General features: G+C 40.5%; 1 protein-coding gene across 1 annotated transcript; it reads right to left on the bottom strand.

The window, feature by feature from the left end:
- Positions 1-944: 944 nt before the first annotated feature.
- Positions 945-18,871, bottom strand: LOC117506255 (mitogen-activated protein kinase kinase kinase 21-like). The gene is made up of 3 exons (XM_034165753.1): positions 18,656-18,871; positions 1,334-1,514; positions 945-1,138 (listed from the first exon to the last, which is right to left on the bottom strand). The coding sequence occupies exons 1-3, from the start codon at positions 18,693-18,695 to the stop codon at positions 946-948; spliced, it is 414 nt and encodes a 137-aa protein (XP_034021644.1). The 5' UTR covers positions 18,696-18,871; the 3' UTR covers position 945.
- Between the last annotated feature and the right edge of the window lie 8,940 nt (positions 18,872-27,811).

The following is a 27,811-nucleotide window of genomic DNA, read 5'->3' as shown; positions in this document are numbered from 1 at the left end:
GACTATTGTAATTCATTATTATCAGGTTGTCCTAAAAGTTCCCTAAAAAGCCTTCAGTTAATTCAAAATGCTGCAGCTAGAGTACTGACGGGGACTAGAAGGAGAGAGCATATCTCACCCATATTGGCCTCTCTTCATTGGCTTCCTGTTAATTCTAGAATAGAATTTAAAATTCTTCTTCTTACTTATAAGGTTTTGAATAATCAGGTCCCATCTTATCTTAGGGACCTCGTAGTACCATATCACCCCAATAGAGCGCTTCGCTCTCAGACTGCAGGCTTACTTGTAGTTCCTAGGGTTTGTAAGAGTAGAATGGGAGGCAGAGCCTTCAGCTTTCAGGCTCCTCTCCTGTGGAACCAGCTCCCAATTCAGATCAGGGAGACAGACACCCTCTCTACTTTTAAGATTAGGCTTAAAACTTTCCTTTTTGCTAAAGCTTATAGTTAGGGCTGGATCAGGTGACCCTGAACCATCCCTTAGTTATGCTGCTATAGACGTAGACTGCTGGGGGGTTCCCATGATGCACTGTTTCTTTCTCTTTTTGCTCTGTATGCACCACTCTGCATTTAATCATTAGTGATCGATCTCTGCTCCCCTCCACAGCATGTCTTTTTCCTGGTTCTCTCCCTCAGCCCCAACCAGTCCCAGCAGAAGACTGCCCCTCCCTGAGCCTGGTTCTGCTGGAGGTTTCTTCCTGTTAAAAGGGAGTTTTTCCTTCCCACTGTAGCCAAGTGCTTGCTCACAGGGGGTCGTTTTGACCGTTGGGGTTTTACATAATTATTGTATGGCCTTGCCTTACAATATAAAGCGCCTTGGGGCAACTGTTTGTTGTGATTTGGCGCTATATAAAAAAATTGATTGATTGATTGATTGATTGATTGACTGATGATAAATAATATAACAGAGAAAAAAAATTGCTGAAATGAAGATTACAGTTTTCGTTCACTAGACATGCTTTCCAACATTCCACGTGTACCTTCTTAATTTACCTTCCATGAGCTTGGCGAAGGGCTCAGGGCAGGTGGATGGGATTGGAAGGGTCAACTTGTTGACTGCCACACCATAAGCAACTGCGAGGCCATCTATCCCCCGATACGGCACCTCTCCTGTCAACAGCTCCCACAGCAAGACACCATAACTGAGTGAACACACAAATGTCACCTAGTTTAGCTTGAAAGGTCAAAAAGAAGCTGTTATTGTAACTGCAACACAATAATAATTACAGTATGTTTTACAAAAAAGGCTTGAAGTCATGAAACAAAATAAACAAAGAACATTTAATACAGAAAAATTAATACAAATGGCAATAACATACAATAAATGTTTGTTATACCTCCATATGTCACTCCCTTTAGAGAAGAGAGATGATTTGATGACCTCAGGAGCCATCCAAGAGTATGTGCCCGCTGCTGACATTTTTGTGGTTTTGTGCCACTCCCTGGCTAGGCCGAAATCCGTGATCTTCAGGGTCTTCCTCCCGATGTCATCATTCTCAATTTTTTCAATTAATAATACTGTAAAACAATGGAAGTGAATTTGATGTTAAGGCATTGAAAAAGGTGACAGAGGCGTGACAGCGTGGTGGCACATGACTACAGTGGAAGAGATGAACAACCTTGACTAAAGGAAAAGTAGAGTGCAGTGATGGTAAAACTGAAAGATCAGTGAAAACATGTGCAAAGAAAAAAAAATCAACACAAAAAACAAACAAAACATTCAAGTGAGAAGATAATAGCCGATATTCAACAAGACCAACAGTGGTATGCAGGTCATCTATAATTCTAGAAACAGGAAGCTGACAGCATCACAAAGCACTTGTCCTCAGGTCTGAAAACTGATTAACACATTAAAGACAGATGGAACCCTCATAACCCACCAGTAACTCGACACTTAGCCTGAAAGCCAGACCACAATGAAACCACACCCCCTGGCGTGTGACACTAAAACCCTTTACGCCGATAACGTACAACATCTTTCTTCCTGTAGTCGAAATATTGTGGAATATAATACATCTTTATCTTCTACACCAAAGGATTTAACCAGGATTTAACCAACATTTAACAAATGTCTAAAATAGCTTGGGATCAATTTGTCTTTTCAGTGCTCTGTAGGTTTTATTTTAATTTGAAACTGTCCTGTTGTACTGGCTTGCTCAAGTACATTTTAACACACTGAAAGGAGTAACACGGTGTCACGGACCGAACATCCCCCCCTAAAAATCGGATCACCCTGCCTTCACTGCGCATGTGTCATTAGCCGCAGTTCACGGATTATCACCTTGTTTCTGCTTAAAACTGCACTCCAGTTGTCATCTGTCTCAGTGACAGATATTTGAAGCTTTTGTACAACAAATATTTCCACATAAATTCAGCATTATTTCATCATAAAAGACAGAAGAAGCGATCAGAGCGCCACGGCTACATGAGCTGAAAGCTGATGCGTTCACTGCGTGACGGTCATTTAAAAAAATCACAGTTTCGCCTCGTTTCTGCTTAAAATGGCCTTGTTTCTGCTTAAAACTAACTTTAGTATGATTTAAGAGGTTTTACCTTGTCTTCTGATGGTTAATAATCCCATTAATCCATTTGATCGCTTTGGGTGAAGAGATGCTGTCTCAGACGAGCTGCTGAGGTCCAAAATGACGCATGTACAGTGGAGGCAGAGCGGACCAATTGGTCTGCAACACCGGATTTGAACCGCTGACCCACATTTTGAAGGCATCCCACTCGACCTACTGTGACACAGCTTCTTGTTACAGTGTGTTTAAATGTTACTTGTATGTATGTATAATAATGTAACTTTATTCCCAAAATCCTGGGTTTTCTTTCTTGCTTAGTTATAAAGGGTTCATATTTGTATTTATTTGTATTTATCTTTTTTTTTTTTTTTGTATAATTGTGGCAATCGAAGAAACTTGTGTCAGCTTTTTCATTCCAGATTTGCAAAATATCTCACATTCCTAAGGGCCCCTTCACACATAGTGCAAATTTGGTCGATTTGCGCATAAAGTGTGCATGAAGCAGGAATCATGTGCAAAACATGTAAAATTGTAGCTGCCTCGTACACCTGTTACTACATCTATTTGCGCACACCAGCGGCTGAAAGACAAAGTGTGCGCTGTGCGAACCCATTAAACCCTCTCGCGGCAGGTCAGCCAAATTCCAGGTGACACACAAACATCTAACACCGCTCATTTGGCACTTAGAAAATGTGTGGCCATTTGCACTATTAACATGACAACAGTCTGCAGACAATCACTGTCGTGCTGGCAGTGAAATTTGTCTAAGTGCCCCATGAGTGTGACTTTGGTGTGTGTGCTAAACTGACAGGAAGGAAGGAGGATAGAAGCAGCTGTGGAGATCTGTCGATCTGGACATCCCAGCTGGACAACACGTACTGTGTATGGATGGACGTGGACTAACAAGTGGCCACTGTGACGCGTGTGTGTCTGATGTGTCTGATTGTTGTCATCACATGTACATAAATAAAAACATATCGCTTGGCGACGGGATGCAGCAAGCGAGCGCACGCACGCTGCAGCCCATTGACAGGCTGTCCCCAGGTTGAAACAGACACACCCACGTGAGCTCTGTTCCACATGGCGTGGTGTCAGTCCTGCGGCGCGCCGGCAGGACACGCAGGCTGGCTGGACATGCGCCAGCAGATGTGGACATGATCAGAGCACACTGCTTCTCATTCATGTCATTTCATGACTGAACATCAGTGACCATAGGTCATCTACAGAGGAACAGACGGAGCATATTTGTATTGCCCACTTCATAAATGCAGTGTTTTTGTATGGTGTGTGGTTTTATTTAATTTTTTTATTTTTATTCCGTCCATGTCCTTTCTGATATCAGCCAATTACCTGCAGCTTTCATAGGACAGCGATCATAGCTCAGTGGTAAAGTTTCTGACTGGCAATCAGAGCTTTTGGAAGGTGTGGGCTTGATTCCCATGGGTGGCATGTAATTTTTATTTTTTTTATTTTCACAGCAGCTGTGCAATGTGGTTACACAGTGCACTGCTGGCACTGTGTTCCCGCATGCACGAACCGTCGCATCGGCATCATGCACGCCTGCCTGTCGGTGCGATGTTTTGTGGTGCGCTCATACAAGCTCTTCCGCCGTGAGTCGCCCTGGAGTTATAGGTATTGGCACTATGTGTGAAGGGGCCCCAACTGTGGAAATATCAATGGAACATTATACCATATAGATACATGTAGTGTCAAGACCAATTCCTAAAACAAATTGATGCTGATATTTTAACTGGTAGATAGATGATATAAAGTATCTCATTTTAAACTGAGTGAAAAAATGAAAGTTTGACTGTAATTACAAACCACTACATTAGCCTTCTAAGCCTGCAGTAACATAGCAGCACCTCGAGCAAAGTCTTTGATCCTCTTGGTATTACTTTCAGCACTTGTTTTTGCTCACGTTAAGGTCTCCTCACATTATACACTGCCCCATTTCATTATTTACATGTTACCCTGCCACTGTTGATGAGCAAGTCTAATCATTTGTAGCAAATCTACAGAAAAACAGGAATTACGGCACTGAATCTTAAGTCATTTTGTTTAGCTAGAAGCTATTCACATAGGTCAGGAACAAACTACAATTGGGGATAGTTTGTGCTGGTGTTGTTCCTATAAAATAGAAGGAAATGCAACAAAGCATGAGCTTTAAAATTGTACACATATATTTTCGCAACAAAAATATATATGCAATATAAATTAAAATGCACCACGTCTGTTTTTGCTGCATTTTTTCTTCAAATATTTTTATTAGAGGCATGAACAGTATTAAAATATGCATTTTAACAGTTTTTTTTTATATTATACAGAGCACAACGTAAAGTGCATAAATAGAAAATAAACAAATGCGCTTCAAGTATTAACGAGGCTTGCTAAGTAAACAAATATAAACATCACTCACACTTCCATTGCCTCCTCAGTAATAATATTGAAAAGTAAATATATTAAAAAAAAAATCAAAATTGAACTTAACGTCCTATTACTCCACAAATATTAATACCAGAACATAGAACCTCCTGACACCCTCCCTTTAATGAGCTGCTGGAAAAGAGCAATGATTTATTTGACAGACATAAAAGGTTTATTCATTCAATTTCTAAACCCACTTACCTATAATAGCCAAATGGCCTCTGTGTGCGTGTGTAACTGCAGAGAGCTGACATTTGCTGCTTGGTATGCTGATATATTTTGAATCAAGGATGAACCCAGCAAAAGTTGATAGGACTGATATTTTTGGAGAAATCAGGGGTATTAGCTAACAACAGTGAACAATGGAGGTTGTAGGCCGATATTACATGCAGTAAAATGTGCCACAAAGGTGTCAAAATTTAGTATAACACGCTCTTAACAGAAATCTTTCTTGAAATGATTTGCACCGAATGTTTAATTCACAGAACCTTGACCTTTACACAAACCTTTACACGTGCATGAGCTACAAATAACATTATAAAGTTGAATAAATAAGTAAATTCAGCTGACACAGCTTCAGTCTGCACACTGCTATCTTCATCTGTGGGACAGCAGCCTTCAGCACTGACAGGCTGAATGTCTGATATCTAACAAATCAAGTTGTGCTGAGGGAGGGCCTTTGTTACAAATCAGAAAGCAGTGATTCATATTTTAAAAGAGTGGTATAGGCTAACAGCCCCTCAGTGCCTGAGGTCAGGGGGCATTAGCTCCATATGATGAGCCCTTCTCACACATCAATGCACCTTTGTGAAGTGGAATAAATTTAATTTTTACTTTAATTTAACCTTGATTTAACTAGGATAGTCCCACTGAGATTGAGATCTCTTTTGCAAGGGAGACCTGGACAATTATAAAGTTTCCAATTCACCTAACCTGCATGTCTTTAAATCTGGGAGGACACCGAAGCACCCGGAGGAACCCACGCAAACACGGGGAGAACATTCAAACTCCACACAGAAAGGCCACAGGTGGGAATCAAACCCATGAACCCATTTAAGATTTTTAATGTTTTGTAATCGACTGTAAGAGCCACAACTTCAGGTAATTTAACTTAAATATGATGCATATTTCACATTTCTGTTATATTTTATGTTGTGCACAGGTCATAAATAACTTTTAAAGGTTAAAGGAGGTTAAGGCAGGTGCTGCGGGAGTATGGAGTGAGGGGGTCCGTTCTCAGGGCCATCCAATCGCTGCACTCACAAAGCGAGAGCTGTGTTCGGGTGTTCAGCAGTAAGTCAGACTCATTTCCGGTAGGGGTTGGCCTCCGCCAGGGCAGCACCTTGTCACAGATCCTGTTTGTGAAATTCATGGACAGGATACTGACGCGTAGTCAGGAGGAGGAGGATTTCCAGTTTGGTGGGCTCAGGGTCTCATCGCTGTTTTTTGCTGATGATGTGGTCCTGTTGGCTTCATTGGCCGGTGACCTCCAACACTCACTGGATCGGTTCGCAGCTGAGTGTGAAACAGCTGGGATGAGGATCAGCACCTCTAAATCTGAGGGCATTGTTCTCAGCAGGAAACTGATAGATTGCCAATTCTGGGTAGGGAATGTGGTCCTGCCCCAAGTGAAGGAGTACAAGTACCTCGGGGTCTTGTTCGCAAGTGAGGGGACAATGGAGCATGAGATTGGCCAGAGAATCCGCGCACCAGGGGCGGTTTTGCACTCGCTCTGCCGTACTGTTGTGACGAAAAGGGAGCTGAGCCAAAAGGCGAAGCTCTCGATCTACTGGTCAATCTTTGTTACTGCTCTCACCTATGATCATGAGGGCTGGGTTATGACCGAAAGAACTAGATCGCGGGTACATGTAGCCGAAATGGGCTTCCTTAGGAGGGTGGCTGGTGTCTCCCTTAGCGATAAGGTGAGAAGCTCGGTCATCCGTGGGGAGCTCAGAGTAGAGCCGCTGCTCCTTCATGTTTGAAAGGAGCCAGCTGAGATGGTTCAGGCATCTGGTAAGTATATCCTCTGGGCACCTCCCTAGGGAGGTGTTCCAGGCACGTCCATCTGGGAGGAAAACCCAGTGAAGACCCAGGACTAGGTGGAGAGATTATATCTCCACACTGGCCTGGGAAAGCCTCGGGATCCCCCAGTCGGAGGTGGTCAATGTGGCCTGGGAAATGGAAGTCTGGGGTCCCCTGCTGGAGCTGTTGCCCCTGCGACCCAAACCCGGATAAGCGGTTGAAGATGACTGAGTAAGTGAGATTAAAATACATAAATATTTGATGCACATAGCATTCCTTCTTCAAAACTAAAACTTCTTCAAAAAACATTTTTTCCTTCAACATTTTTGACTGGGATTTTTGGAAATATGAAGCCTTTAATTTCTAAAATAAACCATAAATTTCTGAATGTAACTGCAACGACGGACACAGGAGGAGCTCTGGATTATTTAATGAAGGACTCAAGTTAAGTTTTTTCTTTTTGCAACTATGAACTGAAACTCAATACAGAACTGCAGCAAGAGAGAGATGCAGCTTTCAGCTTCTCTCCACATCAGTGCACAGCGTGGAACACTAAAGGCACTGAATGGCGATCTCTTTTTAAAAACAAACGTGATGGTGGAACTTGGCGACTAGTGAGTCACTACATCCAGCGCTGAGAAAAATAAACGTCATCCGGGCATATCAGCCACTATAAATGGCCGATACTGATAGACAGAAATACTGAATATCTGCACCAGTAATCAGCGCAGATATTCGTGGTTGACCAGTTTTTGGTCACCCCCTAATGTGGATGGAGAGTTGTGGGCCAAAATAAATGTTGATGTTGTGAGAATAGCATACAATTACAAATTAAATATATTTATTATTTAAGATGGTATTTATTTTCAAAAGTTTTTAGTCAAACCATGCTGTTTGCCATGCTAACTGAAGCAGAACAGGTACTGACACTGCTTGGGAATACCAGGGCTGTGTGTGTTTCTCCATGTACAAATAAACCTGTGACAGGAAGGGCATCCCATGTATTATATATATATATATATATATATATATATATATATATATATATATATATATATATATATATATATATATATATATATATATATATATATATATATATATATATATATATACACACACACACACACACACACACACACACACACACACACACACACACACACACACACACATATATATATCAGAAGATAATTAGCATGGAAGCTCCTGGAATCTAGTAGTCAAACAGAATGGCTATGATTTAAACATCAACATGGAATCATGTAGACACGAAGAAAGCTCTAGAGGGCTGACACTAAAGTATCACTGAGCAACAAAGAAAGACTGTAGCATGACACTCGATAGGTCAATTAACATACACAGGTTTATCCCACTGTTCATATTGGTTGTGGAACTAAGCCTTTATGACTTTATAACATAATTGTACAGAGTTTGCTGGGAGGAATCTACGGAATTACAGACAGAGAACCTGACAACAAGAAGTTAGTGTATAACATTGATCTAGTGAAACCTGTTTGTAATGGAATGCCTATTGTTGCAGCCCAGGTAGAGGATCCCCTCTACCTGCCTGAGGTTAGTAATGGCACCAATACCCTAATTATTAGTGAAGAGTCATTGGAGTCACTTTAGGGTTTAAATATTACTGATAGTCTTTGAGACTTGCCAGTCTGTCGCAAGGCCACATATAGACAGACAAACGGATTCACATTTGCGCGCGCGCACACACACACACACACACACACACACACCTACGGACAATTTAAAGTTTCCAGTTCACCTAACGTGCATGTTTTTGGATGTGGGAGGAAGTCAGAACACCTAGAGGGAACATACAAACACGGGGAGAACATGCAAACTTCACTTAGAAAGGCCATATGTGGGAATTGATCCCATGGCCCTCTTGCTGTGAGGCAACAGTGCTAACCACTAAGCCACTGTGCTGCCCTGTTTATTTGAAATTATATATTATTTTTAGAAAGTAATTTTATTTAAATATTGATAGACAGCCTTGCACTGTGTAAAGCTTTCAGTGTCTTTATATAAACTGTAGTACAAACAGGTTGAAAAAGATGTCAACATTATTAAAGAGCAAACAAAGACTTTCCACCAACATTTTAAAAAAAGTATAACACTCATGACTAGGGCTGTACGATATTGGAAAAAAATAGATTTTTTGCCAATGGTGATATATTCTGAACAAAATATAAATGCAACATTTTTGTTTTTGCTCCCATTTTTCATGAGTTGAACTCAAAGCTCTTAAACATTTTCTGTATACACAAAAGGCCTATTTCTCTCAAATATTGTTCACAAATCTGTCTAAATCTGTGTTAGTGTGCACTTCTCCTTTGCAGAGATAATTCATCCAAGCTCACAGGTGTGGCATATCAAGATGCTGATTAGAAAGCATAATTATTGCACAGGTGTGCCTTAGGCTGGCCACAATAAAAGGCCACTCTGAAATGTGCAGTTTTGCTTTATGGGGTGGGGCGACCAATCACTATCTGGTGTGACCACCATTTGCATCACGCAGTGCAACACATCTCCTTTGCATAGAGTTAATCAGGTTGTTGATTGTGGCCTGTGGAATGTTGGTCCACTCCGCTTCAATGGCTGTGCGAAGTTGATGGATATTGGCATGAACTGGAGCACGCTGTTGTATACGCCGATCCAGATCAACCCAAACATGCTCGATGGGTGACATTCAGTACTTTGACGTTTCCCAAAATACTCCTGGAGGCCCCCTGTGCTTCCCAGAATGCACCGTGGGTCCAGCAGAGTTCTGGCATCTCACAGCACATGTAAAAATGGCTAGCGAAGATGTGGATGGCGTTGATCCAGCAATTTCACGGGAGATTATGATGATGACACATTCTCCCAAGTTGAGAGGGTTATTTGGAGGTGTAGCACCTGTGATGGACTTCTGCCATGCCCCGATATTGTCTTGTTTTCAATACTTCACGAGGTTTGTTTACAATGTGCCCTGAACCAGCATTCTGCTGAAACTGACCTCTCGCGTTGAGTCACGGACCGCGAGATGGCGAGAGATTCACAACTGCGAAACAGCGAATGTCCGGTGCTCACTAACACACATGGATGAAATGACCATTGAGAGTACCATGATTTTTCCAGGTGGGCCGATCAATAAATAGGTTGATGGCTGCCTGTGTTTTTTTCATGGTAACTCTACCGGCCCGCAAGATTTTTTTTTCAGAGGACACTTCTGCCATTATGTACATTTCTCAGCCAATCAGAAAGTGAGAACTCCTTAATCCATAAAGGGGTGGAGCGTGTGTGGCTCTACGTGTGACAAAAGACGCCCGAACATGCTGTGAAGTACATACCACCTAACCAGGGTTCAGATCTTAATTAAATCATATTTTAGGGGACTGCACTGTGGTTCTCCTAACAGTTTACTTGAGGACATTAAAAGTTATGAGCCGTGTATATTTTCCAGCAATTACACATTAAGTGGCGCTAACAGGTGAAGCTACCGACAGCTGCTAAAAGCGCTAACACCGTTAGCATACAACATTAAATCTGACGAGGGTTTCACTCAGCGTGTCTACTGTAATAAAGGCATATGATCCATTAGGATGTTTGCGCTCTATGAGCTCAAACATGAGCTCTATGAGCTCGAGTTTGGAGTATTTTATGACAAACAGCATCCTTCTTAAGACCAAGTGAGACAAATACTATGTAGTCATTTATTTTATTCAAGGCTCCAGAATATAAAGGGATATGGGAAATGGGAGCAAAAACAAAAGTGTTGTGTTTATATTTTTGTTTAGTATATACTGCAATACAACCCCAATTCCAATGAGGTTGGGATGTTGTGAAAAATGTAAATAAAATCAGAATACAATGATTTGCAAATCCTCTTCAACCTATATTCAATTGAATACACCACAAAGACAAGATATTTAATGTTCAAACTCATAAACTTTATTGTTTTTGTGCAAATATTTGTCCATTTTGAAATGGATGCCTGCAACACGTTTAAAAAAAAACTGGGACAGTGGTATATTTACCACTGTGTTACATCACCTTTCCTTTTAACAACACTCAATAAGCATTTGGGAACTGAGGACACAAACTGTGAGTGTCATGATTGGGTATAAAAGGAGCATACCCAAAAGGCTCAACCATTCACAAGCAAAGATGGGGCGAGGATGACAACTTTGTGAACAACTGTGTGAAAAATAGTCCAACAGTTTAAGAACAATGTTTCTCAATGTACAATTGCAAGGAATTTAGGGATTGCATCATGTACAGTCCATAATATAATCAGAAGATTCAGAGAATCTGGATAACTTTTTACACATAAGCGGCAAGCCTGAAAACCAACACTGAATGCCTGTGACCTTCGATCCCTCAGGCGGCACTGCATTAAAAACAGACATCATTGTGTAAAGAATCTTACCGCGTGGGCTCAGGAACACTTCAGAAAACCATTGTCAGTTAACACAGTTCGTCGCTACATCTACAAGTGCAAGTTAAAACTCTACCATGCAAAGAGAAAGCCATACATCAACAACATCCAGAAATGCCGCCGCCTTCTCTGGGCCCAAGCTCATTTGAAATGGACAGACACAAAGTGGAAAACTGTGCTGTGGTCTGATGAGTCCACATTTCAAATTGTTTTTGGAAATCATGGACGTTGTGTCCTCTGGACAAAAGAGGAAAAAGACCATCCAGATTGTTACCAGCACAAAATTTAAAAGTCAGCATCTGTGATGGTATGAGGGTGTGCCCATGGCATGGGCAATGTACACATCTGTGATGGCACTATCAATGCTGAAAGGTACATCCAGGTTTTGGAGCAATACATACTGCCATCCAAGCAACGTCTTTTTCAGGGACGTCCCTGCTTATTTCAGCAAGCCAATGCCAAGCCACATTCTGCAAGTGTTACAACAGCGTGGCTTCGTAGTAAAAGAGTGCGGGTACTAGACTGGCCTGCCTGCAGTACCGACCTGTCACCCACTGAAAATGTGTGGTGCAAATATGAAGTGCAAAATATCACAACGGAGACCCTGGATTGTTGAACAACTAAAGTTGTACATCAAGCAAGAATGGGAAAGAATTCCACCTACAAAGCTTCAACAATTAGTGTCCTCAGTTCCCAAACGCTTGAGTGTTGTTAGAAGGAAAGGTAATGTAACACAGTGGTAAACATACCACTGTCCCAGCTTTTTTGAAACGTGTTGCAGGCATCAATTTCAAAATGAGCAAATATTTGCACAAAAACAATAAAGTTTATCAGTTTGAACATTAAATATCTTGTCTTTGTGGTATATTCAATTGAATATAGGTTGAAGAGGATTTGCAAATCAATGTTTTCTGTTTTTATTTACATTTTATACAACGTCCCAAATCCAATGGAATTGATGTTGTACATGAATATCTTGCAAGATTTTTCAGGATACACTGAAAATGCCTGAAACCCTTATACGAGGTCTGTTAGAAAAGTATCCGACCTTATTATTTTTTTCAAAAACCATATGGATTTGAATCACGTGTGATTGCGTCAGCCAAGCTTGAACCCTCGTGCGCATGCGTGAGTTTTTTCATGCCTGTCGTTTGCTTCATTCGCCTGTGAGTAGGCTTTGAGTGAGGTGTGGTCTACTCCTCTCGTCTATTTTTTATTGCGAATAAATGTCTGAACGATTTGGATCTTTGCTGCATCAATTTTTTTCCAGAAACTGTAAGAGACCTCCAGGTGGACACTGTTCGAAAAATTAATATGGCTTTCAGGGACGATTTTATGGGGATTAAACAGATTAAGGAGCGTTACTGCCCCTTTAAGGACGGCCCACAACTGCTGAGAGCGCAGCGCGCTCCCAGCGCCGATGGACAGGCTGATACCCCGCACAAACAACCAGATCATTTCCAACGTGAAAGCTTTGTTGATCCGGGACCTCGTCTGACTTTCACAAAAAGGCAGAAGATGTGGACATCAGCACTTTTTCCGGCACATTCCACCATTACAGGAGTTTTTTTTCCATGGAAAAAGAAGCCGAGGGACGCGCCACGGAACCGTTCATTACGCGGGACAAAACCACCTCGGTGTTGGTCTCACAGGATGGCTTAAAGGTGGATTTCAGATGGATTCTGGTTGCTTTCCAGTCATGTGAATATCCGATTGTGATTGTGCATGAGCTGGACATGCCAGAACATGTCCTGTGAGGCTTCATCATGGCATTGCTTTTCACCATGCAGCTCCGCTGCGACGCGCGGAATTCCTCCACCTTTGTTCCTCTTTCCATGACAAAAACTCCTGTAACAGTGAAATGTGCCGTTCATTTCTAAACTGGACGCTGTCTTGATCCGGTATGTCCTCTGACTAGCACAGGAACTGTGAGAAGACGTGGACATCGCAATATTCGCAATAAAAAAATAGACGAGAGGGGTAGACCACACCTCACTCAAAGCCTGCTCACAGGCGAATGAAGCAAACGACAGGCATGAAAAAACTCACACATGCGCACGAGGGTTCAAGCTTGGCTGACGCAATCACACGTGATTCAAATCCATATGGTTTTTGAAAAAAATAATAAGGTCGGATACTTTTCTAACAGACCTCGTACATATGCCAGTCCTTTATGTGGCGCTGTAACGCTTCTTATGTGGAACCGCTTGTAAAAGAGGACAGGTGTAAGCAGCTAGTCAATGTAGCAGGAAAAGCTACAACTTTTCCAAAGCGTAAAATAAAAGAGTAAAATAAAGCCTTTTGGTTCGCTCTGATCATCTGAACCAGTTTTATTGCATATTTAAGGCAAACCAGTGTGTTTGCGTATTTATTAAAAACACATAGCTGGGTGATAATCCACTGACTGATCTGCAACTTGGTGAAAGCACACACACTTTAATTGAGTCCAGTTTAACTATTCAAAAACTATTCTGATTCAATCAGAGTTTTGATCAACAGGGTGAAGAGTGGATTTATCAGTGCAGCTTTTACAGAAAAACTGCACTCCTCAGCCCAGTTTTTCACAGGCTGTGTTCAAGTTCACATGTGATTATCAACACAAGATGCCCATGTTTTGGAAGATGTTTGGAAATACTTTAACCACTAGACCATCACCTCCCAATAATAATAATAATAATAATAATAAATAATAAGAGATTGTTATCTCACTTATTAATTTTCTGATAATTTGACAGTTTTATTAATTTCTCCTACTCAAATATGGTCAACAAATTCAGCTTTTCTTTTAGAACTCAAAAATAATTCAAAATATTAAAAAATAATGTTATGCTGTCAACTTAAATACCGCAAACACTGCACGGTGTTTCACCAATTATCTACACCAGATGGCCACACTTTCTTAGAATCTGACCAACGTGGTTAGTAAATCTGGATCTGCAAAATGTTCTGAAGCAGACCTCAAATTGCTTCAGCAGCAAGTGCATTTCTATTGGCAAGCAGCCTTAATGCATTTGTTTTATGGCTGGAAGCACAAAAAAGCTTTTCTACTGCACTTGTCAGCTGGTGTACATGCCAACTTTTGATTGATAACAGTAATGAAGTTTGGGACTGTTCAAAAACACTTAGCAGTGCACCCATACTTGCAACAACTCTTAAAAACAATTACCATATTTTCTGGACCATGAGCTGTATTTTTTTATTACTTTGGGAGGTCTCGCAACTTATATTCCAAAGCTACTTAAATTTCAAAGTACAGGTGTGCAACGGTGCATAAAACCACAGTTTGGTACGTGTTCAGTAAAGTGGAAAGAAGAAACACAACATTAAAGATATCTAGTCTATGTTCTTCAGACTAGTGTGTGATCAAATCATCTTTCTAGATTGTTACAAAATGTTTATACTGAGTTCTTGTGAAATATGTTAAAAATATAAATGTGACTTATGCTCCGATGCGGCTTCTATGATTTTTTCCCCCTCTTCAAAATGCATTTCTTGACAGATGTAGCTTGTACTCTGGTGTGACTTAGTCTAGAAAACACGGTATATTATTTAAGCTTAGAGCTAGCTGTGTGTAGTATGCTTGATATTTGCATAAGCTGCATGTGATAGGTGAAACCCTGTGGTATTATAAAAAATAAAAAAAAAAAGCATAAATGCTACAGATGTTATTTGCTGAGCCTAAAGGATGACTACAACATGTTATTCGTCTTTCGGCTAACCCCATCAAGGCCACCAAAGCAAAACCAGTACAGATCCGCATTAGGATTTGGCACAAGTTTTACACCAGATACCTTTTTGAGGCAACATGGCACACTTCAAAATATTTTGTGGACATGTCCCAAAAAATGTCTGCAAAGGTGATAAACGTCACATTGCTTCTTCTGCTTTCCTTCAGTCGTAATTTCATTACTCTTGCAGACAACAGTACAAAGCAACTGGAGCTGACATGTGATATGCCTGAAGTGGGACTCCACGTTTTGGACCAAACCTCATTTTTGCCCCCCTTTCTCAAATCATCAGGTAGACCTCTCTCTGGCAGTGAAATGATCAGCAGAGCTGCTGCCTTCAAACTAGGTCTCACGCTTCATCTCACTGTTTTTTGTTTTTGTTTGTATCCTCAAGGTAAAAAGAAAGTTGCAAAGAGACCAAAGACAGTCATGAATGTGCTCCCCTTTGTGTGTTTCTGGTTTAGAAAGTAATGAACAAGACTGAATGGGACATTCATATTGGAATTACCAAAAATCTATTGTCCACTCAAAACAAAAAAATAAAATAAAATAAACAAGCAATAAAATAAAAATAATTTTGTTTCTGTGTGCAAAGTAAAATAATGTAAGCATCCAAAATAAAACTAGGATGTTCAGTAATGCTGTGTTGAAAATTCCTTGCTCCGTTAAAAAAAAGCACTTGGAAATTTTTTTGGAAGAAAACTTAAAATTACATAAGGGAGGAGGGGGGGCTAATAATTTTGCCCTCATCTGTAGGGTTATTTCTGGGATTGAATAAACTGTTAGCCACTGCAGCTAATTGGTGGCAGTCTCAATTAGCCACATAGAAAGTTAATTAGCCGCACACTGATTCAAAATAAAAGATGCGAAAGTGCACCAGTGCACATTCAAAACAACATTCAAGAGAACTTGGACACTTTTATATAAATTGCTAGGGTAGTCTGTAGGCTCCTCTGGGTCTCACTCAGACTACCTGAACTTTTCTGCTCCTGAATACAGTCTATGTGACACACAGGCATTTACAGTAGTGTTCAGAATAATAGTAGTGCTATGTGACTAAAAAGATTAATCCAGGTTTTAGAGTATATTTCTTATTGTTACATGGGAAACAAGGTACCAGTAGATTCAGTAGATTCTCACAAATCCAACAAGACCAAGCATTCATGATATGCACACTCTTAAGGCTATGAAATTGGTCTATTAGTAAAAAAAAAAAGTACAAAAGGGGGTGTTCACAACAATAGTAGTGTGGCAGTCAGTCAGTGAGTTTGTCAATTTTGTGGAACAAACAGGTGTGAATCAGGTGTCGCCTATTTAAGGATGAAGCCAGCACCTGTTGAACACGCTTTTCTCTGTGAAAGCCTGAGGAAAATGGGACGTTCAAGACATTGTTCAGAAGAACAACGTAGTTTGATTAAAAAGTTGATTGGAGAGGGGAAAACATACGCAGGTGCAAAAAATTATAGGCTATTCATCTACAATGATCTCCAATGCTTTAAAATGGACACAAAAAAAACAGAAATGCGTGGAAGAAAACAGAAAACAACCATCAAAATGGACAGAAGAATAACCAGAATGGCAAAGGTTCACCCATTGATCAGCTCCAGGATGATCAAAGACAGTCTGGAGTTACCTGTAAGTGCTGTGACAATTAGAAGATGCCTATGTGAAGCTAATTTATTTGCAAGAATCCCCCGCAAAGTCCCTCTGTTAAATAAAAGACGTGCAGAAGAGGTTACAATTTGCCAAAGAATACATCAACTGGCCTAAAGAGAAATGGAGGAATATTTTGTGGACTGATGAGAGTAAAATTGTTCTTTTTGGGTCCAAGGGCCGCAGACAGTTTGTGAGACGACCCCCAAACTCTGAATTCAAGCCACAGTTCACAGTGAAGACAGTGAAGCATGGTGGTGCAAGCATCATGATATGGGCAAGTTTCTCCTACTATGGTGTTGGGCCTATATCACATACCAGGTCTCATGGATCACTTTGGATATGTCAAAATACTTGAAGAGGTCATATTGCCTTATGCTGAAGAGGACATGCTCTTGAAATGGGTGTTTCAACAAGACAATGACCCCAAGCACACTAGTAAATAGGAATGGGTATCGAGAACCGGTTCGTTTCGGGCATCAATAACCTTTTTACTTAACGAGTCCCTTATCGGTCCTTCAGAGTGGCCATTGTTTTTGGGGGTGTTTGTCAGGAAAATTATAATTTCTCTACAGTGATTACAGACCCTGCAGCGGGTCTGTAATCAACTTTTCTGCAGCGCGGTTCTGCTTTGAACCTTGAACAAATCGAACCAGTGAATCACAGATCGAAGCAGTGCTTCGATCATTGCTTTGTTTATTAATTTTTTTCTTTCGCTTTCCCCCGCTAAAACCCTAAAGAGCATATGGCAGTGAGTATTATTTACCTTTTTTATGTTAAACTGACCTGTTATGGTCTTCTGAAACAGTTGATAGATTATTTAATAAAAAACGGGACCGATGCTAACGTGTTAGCATGTCTATGGCATTTTCAATGTAAAAATTAGCATTAAGCAGTTGCAGCTGTCAAGCGTTTGTTGTCGTAAAGAGTCAAATGTATTACAAATTGTAATATTTTTTTAATTTATTTTGTTTATATATTAATAATAATAGCAAGCATAACAATAATAGTAATAATAACTAATCGAATGATTATGTACAATTTTAGAGAAAGAGACAAAAAGAACCAGAATAAAACAGAAAATATAAAACCAACTAACAATGACCATACATACATAAATAAATAAATAAATAAATACATACAACAGAAATAAATGTGTTTCCTGTGAACACCTAGTAACTCTAACACCTCCATTTCATCCCTGTCTTATTTAAGCTTAATGACAGTTTGTTTCAGTCAAACCATATTTTCAGTGTGTTCATTTCGGATAAAAAGTACTTTTGCGTTTTAAAACATTAACAGTCCAGGGCTCTCCCTAAGTAATGGCACAATGTCACTGCGTCATCACAGAGACTGTCAAATTTAGTGTATCCCTTTCTGTTTTTCTGAGTATTTATTTTTTCACATCTTTACAAGTTTTAGATCTTTCCTGGTGTCAGAAGCTCAGTCAAAGTCTTGACATTTTGCTGAAATGGCGATGGGATGTGGCTTTCTGTTTTTGTTTTCCCCAACTTGTAAAATTTAACCATTTTTATTCATTTATTTATTTATTAAGGTGGTGGACTCGGTCCCTGCATGAATATCTTTTTAACACTCCCTCTGCGAGTGAGTGCTACTGATATTTTTATGGAGTACTCTGTCACGTCTTTTGCCTCAGCGCAATATGTTTATGATAGAGAAACGCTGTTAAATATCCGTGACGCGGTTGTTAGACATTCTTTCTTTGATTATAAGGGATATTCAAAGACGCCACCACCTCTCCTGGCGTCTGTGCCAGTATACCTACACCGGCTTGTCACAGCGTTTCCACGCAACAAGCGCCACAGGCGGCGTGGGAAAAGAGGTGGTTTCCATGTGAAAGTCAAGTCCTACCTGGCTTCTGCAGATGAAAGTGCTCCCCACTGCCCAGCATCTGGATACTGTGTGGATTTACAAGTCCATATCAGCTACCGATGGCTCTTACAGACTGCTCCTGGGACCAGCTGCACACTTCCGCGTTGGCGTTACGCTAAGACCCAGAGATGGGGCAGTGTACCGGGGAATCTCCGCCCGCTCAGCCGCGCGGAGCAGCAAAACGAGCGCGCCATCTCCATACGAGGCACGCTAGTGAATACTAGGTCCCTTTCCAACAAGACTTTTATACTTAAGGATTTTATTTTAACACATAAGTTGGACCTACTTTTATTGAATGAGACCTGGGTAAAAGCTGGCGATAACAGCACTTTTACTGAACTCCTCCCGGCTGGGTACTCATTCTTCAGCGCACCACGGCTCTCCGGACGCGGTGGGGGCGTGGCCACTCTCTTCAAACAGAGCTTCAGCTGTCATTTAGTTCCAATACAGCACTATTCTAGTTTTGAATTACAATCATGTATAATTAATTTTGCCTCTCCTGTGCTTTGCGTCGTCATATACCGCCCCCCTAAATATAATAAGGATTTTATGACTGACTTTTCAGAGTTTTTATCAGATATAATGTCTAAATATGATAATATACTCATCTGTGGGGACTTTAACATACATGTTTGTTGTGCCTCAAATCAGTTGGGCAACGACTTCAAAAGCCTCTTGGACTCTTTTGGTCTATTACAATCAGTGCATGGCTCCACACATCAATTCGGTCATACACTAGACTTAGTCATTTCACATGGACTTTCCCTGGCTCTTAGTAATACAGCAGCTGCTCTTATCTCAGATCATCTTCCTGTTATTTTTGAATTTACAGCTCCTGTCAATATCCCCAGGCCCTCCATACCAGCCCGCTCCCGCCGCACCATCACCCCCTCGACTGTAGGGGACTTTGAGGCTGCTTTTAGAGACACTGCACTTTATTGCACAGAGGATGTGGCCTCCTCCCTTAGTCCAGATGAGTTCATCTCACATGCTCTGATATTTTAGATACTGTGGCACCTTTTAAATCCAGGTCCACCAAACCCAAACCAGACCCCTGGCTCAATGACACCACCCGTGCCTTACGCGGTCACTGTAGACAGGCTGAGCGGAGATGGAGAAAGGACAGGCTTCAGGTGTTCTTGGAAATGCTACGGGATAGCCTTACAGAGTATCAGAATGCTGTGAAGGAGGCAAAAACCCAATATCTGTCAAGTATTATAGCCAGTAGTTCTATCTGTCCGAGAGTGTTATTTGACACAATCAAGTCAGTTTTAAACCCACCCACCATATTGTCTGACATTTCGCAGGCTACATGTGAAAAATTTCTCAAGTTTTTTATAGAGAAAGTAGCCACTGTCAGACAGAATATTTTAAACTGTAACATGGTTTTTAATAGCCTTTACACTCTACCTGAACCATCTGCTGTTTTTAATAGTTTTGAGCCGGTTACTCTGACACTTCTCACTGAGGTTGTCCAGAGCATTACACCCAGTTACTGCTCATTGGACACTATTTCAGGAAACGTTTTTAAAGAGGCTTTTAACACTGTGGGTCCGAGCTTGCTCTCTTTTATTAATAGCTGCCTCAGCTCCGGGACAGTTCCAGCCCATTTTAAACATGCTGTAGTTAGGCCTCTTCTTAAAAAGCCCAACCTAGATCCCTCAGTTTTATCTAATTTTAGACCAGTGTCAAATTTATCGTTTTTATCTAAGGTTTTAGAAAAAGTTGTTTTTAATCAGTTGCAATCGTTTTTAGAACACAACTCTGTTTTAGATACATTTCAGTCGGGTTTTAGATCTCGACATAGCACTGAGTCAGCTCTTTTAAAAGTACAAAATGACATTCTTTTATCGTTGGACTCTAAAAAACCTGTGCTGCTGGTGATGTTGGATCTAACAGCTGCGTTTGATACTGTGGACCACTCAATCCTCCTCACACGTCTGTCCCAGCAGGTTGGCCTCCGGGGGACTGTCTTGGAGTGGTTTCAGTCTTATTTGACCAACAGGACATTCAGGGTGATGGTTAATGACTTCTCCTCCTCCACAGTTCCTCTGACCACTGGTGTGCCCCAGGGCAGTATCCTCGGACCGCTCTTGTTCTCTTTGTACATGCTTCCACTGAGTTCAGTCATCACCAAACACAATCTTCAGTTTCATTTTTATGCCGATGACCTCCAGATTTATATGCCAGTTGTGCCTAATAATACAAGTGCTTTGGACTCCATACATAGCTTTTTTAAGGATATTAAGGACTGGCCGGCTCAGAATTTTATGCACCTTAATGAAGCCAAAACAGAGTGTATTCTGTTTGGAGCTAAAACTAACTCTGATCCAGATCTTGGCTCCCTGGCTCCTTATCGTAAGGCTGTGGTAAGGAACCTTGGTGTGCGATTTGACGACTGTTTAAAATTTGAGAAACAAATTGACAGTGTGATAAGAGCCAGTTTTTTCCAGCTGAGACTCCTGGCAAAAGTCAAACCCTTTCTAAGCCAAAAGGACCTTGAAAAGGCTATGCATGCTTTTATCAGCTCCCGGATTGACTATTGCAATGCACTTTATGTTGGTATCACTCAAGGCTCTCTAAACCGACTCCAACTGGTCCAGAATGCTGCTGCTCGCCTGTTGAGCAATACCAGGAAGCACAGCCACATCACTCCTGTACTTTACTCCCTGCACTGGCTTCCAGTCCATTTTAGAGTTGATTTTAAACTGTTAATGTTTGTTTTTAAAGCTGTAAATGGCATTGCACCTTCTTATTTATGTGACCTGTTAAAAACACACAACCCTGTCAGAGCACTTCGGTCTGCTGACCAAAACTTTCTTGAGGTTCCCAGGTCCAGGTCCAAACAATGGGGTGACCGTTCTTTTGCAGTAGCAGGTCCTAAGTTGTGGAATGCATTACCTCTTGAACTGAGGTCCATTAATAGCTTGCCTCTGTTTAAAGCTAAGTTAAAAACATACTTGTTCAGGGCAGCTTTTTGCACATAATTGCTTTGACACTTTTTTGTCTATTTTTATTCTATTTTGGATGCTCTTATTGTGTTTTTCGTACTTTTCTTTTTATTTTATCTCTAGCTGGTGCTATTGGAAAGCACTTTGGTTCAGTGAAAACTGTTGTAAAGTGCTATAGAAATACTTGATTGATTGATTGATCTGCGATTCAGCCAGTGCATTTAATTTTCAGCTGGAGGCCTCACAGTCACTGGTTTATGTATTATTATTATTTTATTTGAGTTCCCGTGTTTGTGAAGCATTGTGTGTTGCCCAAAAAAGCGAAAATTAAAAAGTGAAACTCATTGCGAGTCACACATAAGAAAGTGCGGACTTCTTCCAGAGACTGTGGCCGGGACGGAGCTGTGTGAGGGCAGTACTGAGCCGCTCACACTGGGCAGAGAGAGACAACAGCCGGCCGTCGCGCATAGACCAGCCAGCGAACAAAACTGTTTTGTTTTTTTGTTTTTTTAAACAAAAACACTGCTTTGCTTTAAATGCACAGTAAGCTATTTCAGATGATCAGCGTGGACCATCTTTTTCCCAAAAGGCTTTATTTCACTCTGTTTGTCGCGTTGGAAAGCTGTAGCTTTTGTGCTAATTTGATTAGCGCTTGCTCTACTTCTTCTGTTTGTTTTTCTGGGGACATTACAGCGCCACGCACAGGCCTGGCATATGTACTACAACATTAAACGAAGCTTCGAGGCACAAAATTTGCCTCGAACATTTTTTGTAATCGAATTATTCGAATTACTCAACTAATCGTTTCAGCCCTATATACACCTAAATACTAGTTTAGTGATTCACAGGATTGCTAAAAAAGCAGTTTGAACATAACAATTTTGAGTTTGTAGCATCAACAGCAGATGCTACTATTATTGTGAACACCCCCTTTTCTACTTTTTTTTTTTTTTTTTTTACTAATAGCTCAATTTCATAGCCTTAAAAGTGTGCATATCATGAATGCTTGGTCTTGTTGGATTTGTGAAAATCTACTGAATCTACTGGTACTTTGTTTCCCATGTAACAAAAAGAAATATACTCAACACATGGATTAATCTGTTTAGTCACATAGCACTACTATTATTCTGAACACTACTGTATATACGTTCATGTTCAGCTGGGGTCAAGGGAGGATTAAAGGGTCCACAGGTCCGTAGGCTGCATGTCTGTGTGGGCCTTTAAAACCCCATTATAATCACAGAATGTAGGTAACGAGTGCTTCATTAAGTTATTGCAAATCAGCACTTTGTTATTAGTTGCTAGTTACAGTATTTGTTGCTCGGGATAGTATTTTATTATTCTGTGTTATACTGTGTGTTATTTGTATTCGTGTTGCTATGTGTGTTCTCCAAAACATTTTACCAAATGATAATCTAGGCCCCATGTGACTTTGGGCTGCTGAATGCAAAATGCAGCTTTTTGCTCAGCATTATACGAAATGCCGTGAAATTTGTGAAGAATTAATCAGAATATTTTATTTCCACAATTTCAAAAGTTGCACAATGGCTGAAAGTGCTCCATGTCTGTGTCCATAGCCTGTGTGCTCCATTTCACAGGAACTCACTCACATAACTGAGCATGTTTGTGCACCTGTAAAAACAAAACAAAACAAAAAAAAAAAGCTTTTTATTTTAATTTGTACTATGTGACACTCTGTCAGGAGCACACACAGCACTTTACGCACAGAGAACACAACATAATTATCAATTACGAATGCAGCACACTGCAGCTTCATTACCAACAATATTTTAATATTACTAGGGCTCTAAAGAAGTGTCCTTTAATTCTGCAAGTTAAACAACTACGGGGCTTAAAGAAAAAACTTTTTTTTTAGAAAGTTTAAATGGTGTCTGCTGGTGCATGTATTAAAGCAACATTGCTGCTAACTTGACATGGCAGTATTTGTGTAGCTGTGCCAACAGACTAAGCATGAGAGCAAGTGGGCTTCCTGTAGTAAGCAGAAACAAGGCAGCTAAACATTCCCCGACTGCTCTGCCTCTCCCTGTTGAAATGAGAGCGCCCCCAGGCATTCTGGTTGATGGGAAAAGGATCAGGGCTAATAGCTGCCTAAATCCATCTAGCATGGTCACATCTCTCTGGGCCACTTGCTCATTGTCTGTCCTCTTCCTCTCCTCGTCTACGTCTGTTTAAACTCAAATTAGCCCACAACTCGCCTAATTGAATCATAAATGTTAAAGATGCACGACTCTTACTGTCTTAGTATCCATCAATGTTCTAACCCGCTGGGAAGGTGATTGGCTGATTCGGAAGGCAGTTCTCAGCCGTGGGCCCTTTTCCTTTTCACCCTGCCCTCCAACAATAGGTGCAGTCAGGGAGAGGTCATAAAAAAACACAGTGAAAGCATCTCCACTCCTCCTCTCTCCCTTCTGCCCATTCTCTCCTAAAAAAAAAAAAAAAAAAAGAAGGACAGACAGTAACTGTCTCCATGTCACCGGGGATAAATAATTGTGGGGAAGCCAGAGAAAAGTTGCCTGCATCACCTAGTCAAGCTGTGGCAACATGTTCCTTGAATTTTTACTTTTTCTATAAGCATAGAGGTATATGAGAAAAATGTACATAAAAGCACAAATGGATTCTCCTTAGGAATGTTTTTTAAGTGACACCTGGACAAACAGCTTTGCCTACTCTGCTCAGCTGCTTCATCTTGATAACACAAAAATATGAGACCTTGTACAAAGTTTCACACAGAACAGAGGTGTTGGGTGGAAAAATACCAAATACATATTAATCCACTGATCAGACAAACCTGTGATCATTAAATTAGACTCATCTTAAGAAAGCCAAACATTTTTGTAATATGGTCTACATCAACGTGACAGCAATGTGGGAATGGATCTGGAGCAGATGCTTTCAATGTGTTGGGCAGCTCTGCTCCTTTTCAGGGACAAAGAAATGTTCATAGACCAGAAGACGAAAAGGAAAGGTGGACTTGACACATTATTTGAATTTTTACTCTCCATGTAAAGTGCATCAGGGTTCAGGCTGATGTGATGGATTACTATAATCAAGTACACTGAAAACGCGTCAACAGCAGTATTTTTAAATTAATGGTTTTCTTTGTTTTGTTTTTACTATGAATTTGCCATTTTGATATTCAGTACAGTTCAGCAAAAATAACATGTTGTTAATCAATGTCACTACATGACTGCTGCGTCATTGCATGCTCCTGTGATAGTTTGAGTCGTATTATATTATATTAAGATTTTTATTTCCACCTTTTATCATAAAACAAAACAAAACATACAAATCCATTTGTAAATTCACTGCTCCTGTGCATAATTGTTTCAGTGATAAAAAAAAAAATACTGGAAGCAATAATTATTTTAATGATTTAATCAATGTATCATTTCCTTTTGAATAAAATGGTGAAGGTGCACAAGAAATCCCAAATTTAGTCTTCAAATACAAAGTGTATTTTTAAAGCACATGGGATTTATTTTAATTCAAAAGTACAGTGGTGGGTGAAGACAATTTGAAGGTATGTGCAAATCTCATAGGACAATGTCAGGGTCGTCTTTTTGGTAAATATTATGTCTTTACCGTTATGATGACAAAAGCTGTCTGACCCCATAAGGGTTCACAGTGCATTTGGGTGATGTGATAAACTGGTAAATAGTGTGGCATCGGTAGTGGAACTATCCCACACATACACTGTGTTGGTGTCACCAGCGCTGACCTTGGTTTTTGTTTACAATTATCTCTCTCCATTTCCCACTCATAATTTAGAACACTTTACTCCCTCCACCAATGAGGCTTTGTTTGTGCCTGCATCCAATTGCTCTTTAGCAAAAATCTTGTCAGTTGGTTGGGCTGCCTGGCCTGGAATAGGCATTATATGTTTGGTAGATTCTTATAAGAGGAGCCATCACAGAATTAGAAAATATTCTTCCCTGAGCACTGCAGTCAAAACATTGCTAAAAACACTGTCCTTGAGCATTAACATCTGTTACCTCTGTGACGGAGGTTGTCCCAGACTTCTTTTCACTGGCCAATCAGGACCTTCACTACTTTGTGATACGACATGAACTGTTCATGTGCTTTGCCCATAAACTTTGAAAAAAGACAACCAAAGATTAGCATATAATTTCAAATCCATTTATATTATTACTTCTTAATGCATCTCACTTTCCATCCACTTTCCAGTACGTCAAAAAAAGCATACAAATCCATCCATCCACTCAGTGCTAGGTTGCCAGCTAAGGCAAACCAAAACAAATGGCAATTATAAATGTTACTGTAATTGTAAACATTATTACAAAATTGAAATTCAGAGATGTTTTTATTAATTCATTTGTAATGACCTCACCTGCCATATCTTCATAGCCCACACTTCAGGAATCACTGACTTATATGGGGGTGTAAATATTTCTGCACCTGACAATTCAATTCACTTATGATTCAGAGGGCTGTGATTAGATTATGAAATGATGACTGATGCCTTTTTTTTTTCTATACAGGATTTATTTTTTTCCCTTCACTGTGTGGCTACTTGGTACTGTTCAAAGAAAAGTATGTGTAATGATCAGCAATGAATTTACTCCTTCAAATACATCCTTTAACAGCTTAGCCACATTTGTACCAGTGTGGCTCTCATTCACTGATTCTAAAATCCAAAACCCAACCGTTTCCACCATCTGTGTAAACATGGACTCATGTGAACTGACTTTGGTTTGGATTATTACCACTCCAGAAAATGACCTCCATCACACTTAGTACGAATGAGCACAAGCCAAGCCAAATCAGGCAGAATGTCAAAAAAACAAAATTCATACCACATCTGGGAGGGAATAAGAACTGCAAAGGACAGCGAGCCGAACAACCTGCCCCGCGCTCCAACCCGCCCCGACTTGATTTGTACATGTGCCGTGTGCATGAGCCTCCGAACACAGTACAGATGTATATGGAACACAGTAAGAGTACCTGTACAGCTGCTAGATTGCAGTAAGAACAATAAAAATGCACTTACAAGCTGCACAATGGCAGTTCAGCAGCATATAATCCAGCAGCACTCGAGGCGCACTCACGGTGTGTTCAGACACATTCGGGACATTCGGCCACTGTTCGATGTGGCGGAAACATGCCAAACGTCGCCCCGAATGCGATCAGAATGTCATGAATGCTGTTTCATGTCGTCTGATTGTTTAGATTGCAGTCAAACTGCAGTCAGATGGTATTTTGACTGCCGTTCGATAGTTCCACCTCGACTGCGCCACGACTGTTTTGAACATGTACAAAACATTTGAGGTGGCTGCACGACTGGGCCCAACTGTTTAGACTGCCCTGAGAATGCTGTCCAATGTTCTCAAATGCATCTTGACACCTCCAGAATGTAGGTTGATTTTTCATTCAGACACCATTCGGCCTCTAGTGTGATGAGGGTATAAAATATTTACGTGTACCTCATTGCATCACACGTACAAATGCACACTGGATATCTGCATTAATGCACTTTGTGTCAAAATAATTAAAACAGGAATGCGCATTACGAAAATGTTGAAATTTTGTGCCACTGCTGATTTGCTGACATTAAAAACTACAGAAAATATGATACATGACATCTGCTCTCACCTTGTGCATACATATTTCCTTTTAATTGCACTTTGGACTCAACAGGTTGAACTGTGCACACAGTATGCGCCAACATGATGCACCACAATGCATGTTAAAATTAAAATAGTGGTGCAGACTATTTTAAGTGTCCAACCATAAATGACAGTCATTGCACTCAGCAAATAAGTTATTTGGATTCTTTCTTAGCCATTTATGAAACAGATTATCAGTCTGCTTTCACTGGAGCCTTCAACGTGCTTACAGAGAGGAACAATCTTAAAAGCACAGATTTTCCTTAGAGGCACAACAAGTTCTCTATCACATCACTGTTTTGTTTGTTTTGTTTTTTTGATTTTAAAGCTAAAAACTGTGTTTGGATATAACCAAACGCTTGGCGCTTCTTTTTCTGTGATGTATCGCATTTATCATAGTCCAAAAACAATAAGTAAAGTAAGTCTTTGGCTGCTCCCTTGTGTTTTTGCACTCGGGGTCGCAACAGCAAATCAGAGGTGGATCTGCATGTTGAATTGGCACAGGTTTTACACCAGATGCTCTTTGTGACACAACTCCA

This window comes from Thalassophryne amazonica, unplaced genomic scaffold, assembly GCF_902500255.1.
Source record: "Thalassophryne amazonica unplaced genomic scaffold, fThaAma1.1, whole genome shotgun sequence".
NCBI classification, from domain to species: domain Eukaryota; kingdom Metazoa; phylum Chordata; class Actinopteri; order Batrachoidiformes; family Batrachoididae; genus Thalassophryne; species Thalassophryne amazonica.
Note: the sequence above shows the minus strand (reverse complement) of the source record. Positions and strands in the feature narration are given on the sequence as shown.

Excerpts from the sequence above, each read along its gene's own strand:
- LOC117506255 (XM_034165753.1), bottom strand. The coding sequence starts at position 18,695 with ATGCTGGGCAGTGGGGAGCACTTTCATCTGCAGAAGCCAG. Across the intron at positions 1,515-18,655 it reads CTTTCATCTGCAGAAGCCAG|TATTATTAATTGAAAAAATT; the intron begins GTAGGACTTGAC and ends ATTGTTTTACAG. Across the intron at positions 1,139-1,333 it reads AAAGGGAGTGACATATGGAG|TTATGGTGTCTTGCTGTGGG; the intron begins GTATAACAAACA and ends GTGTTCACTCAG.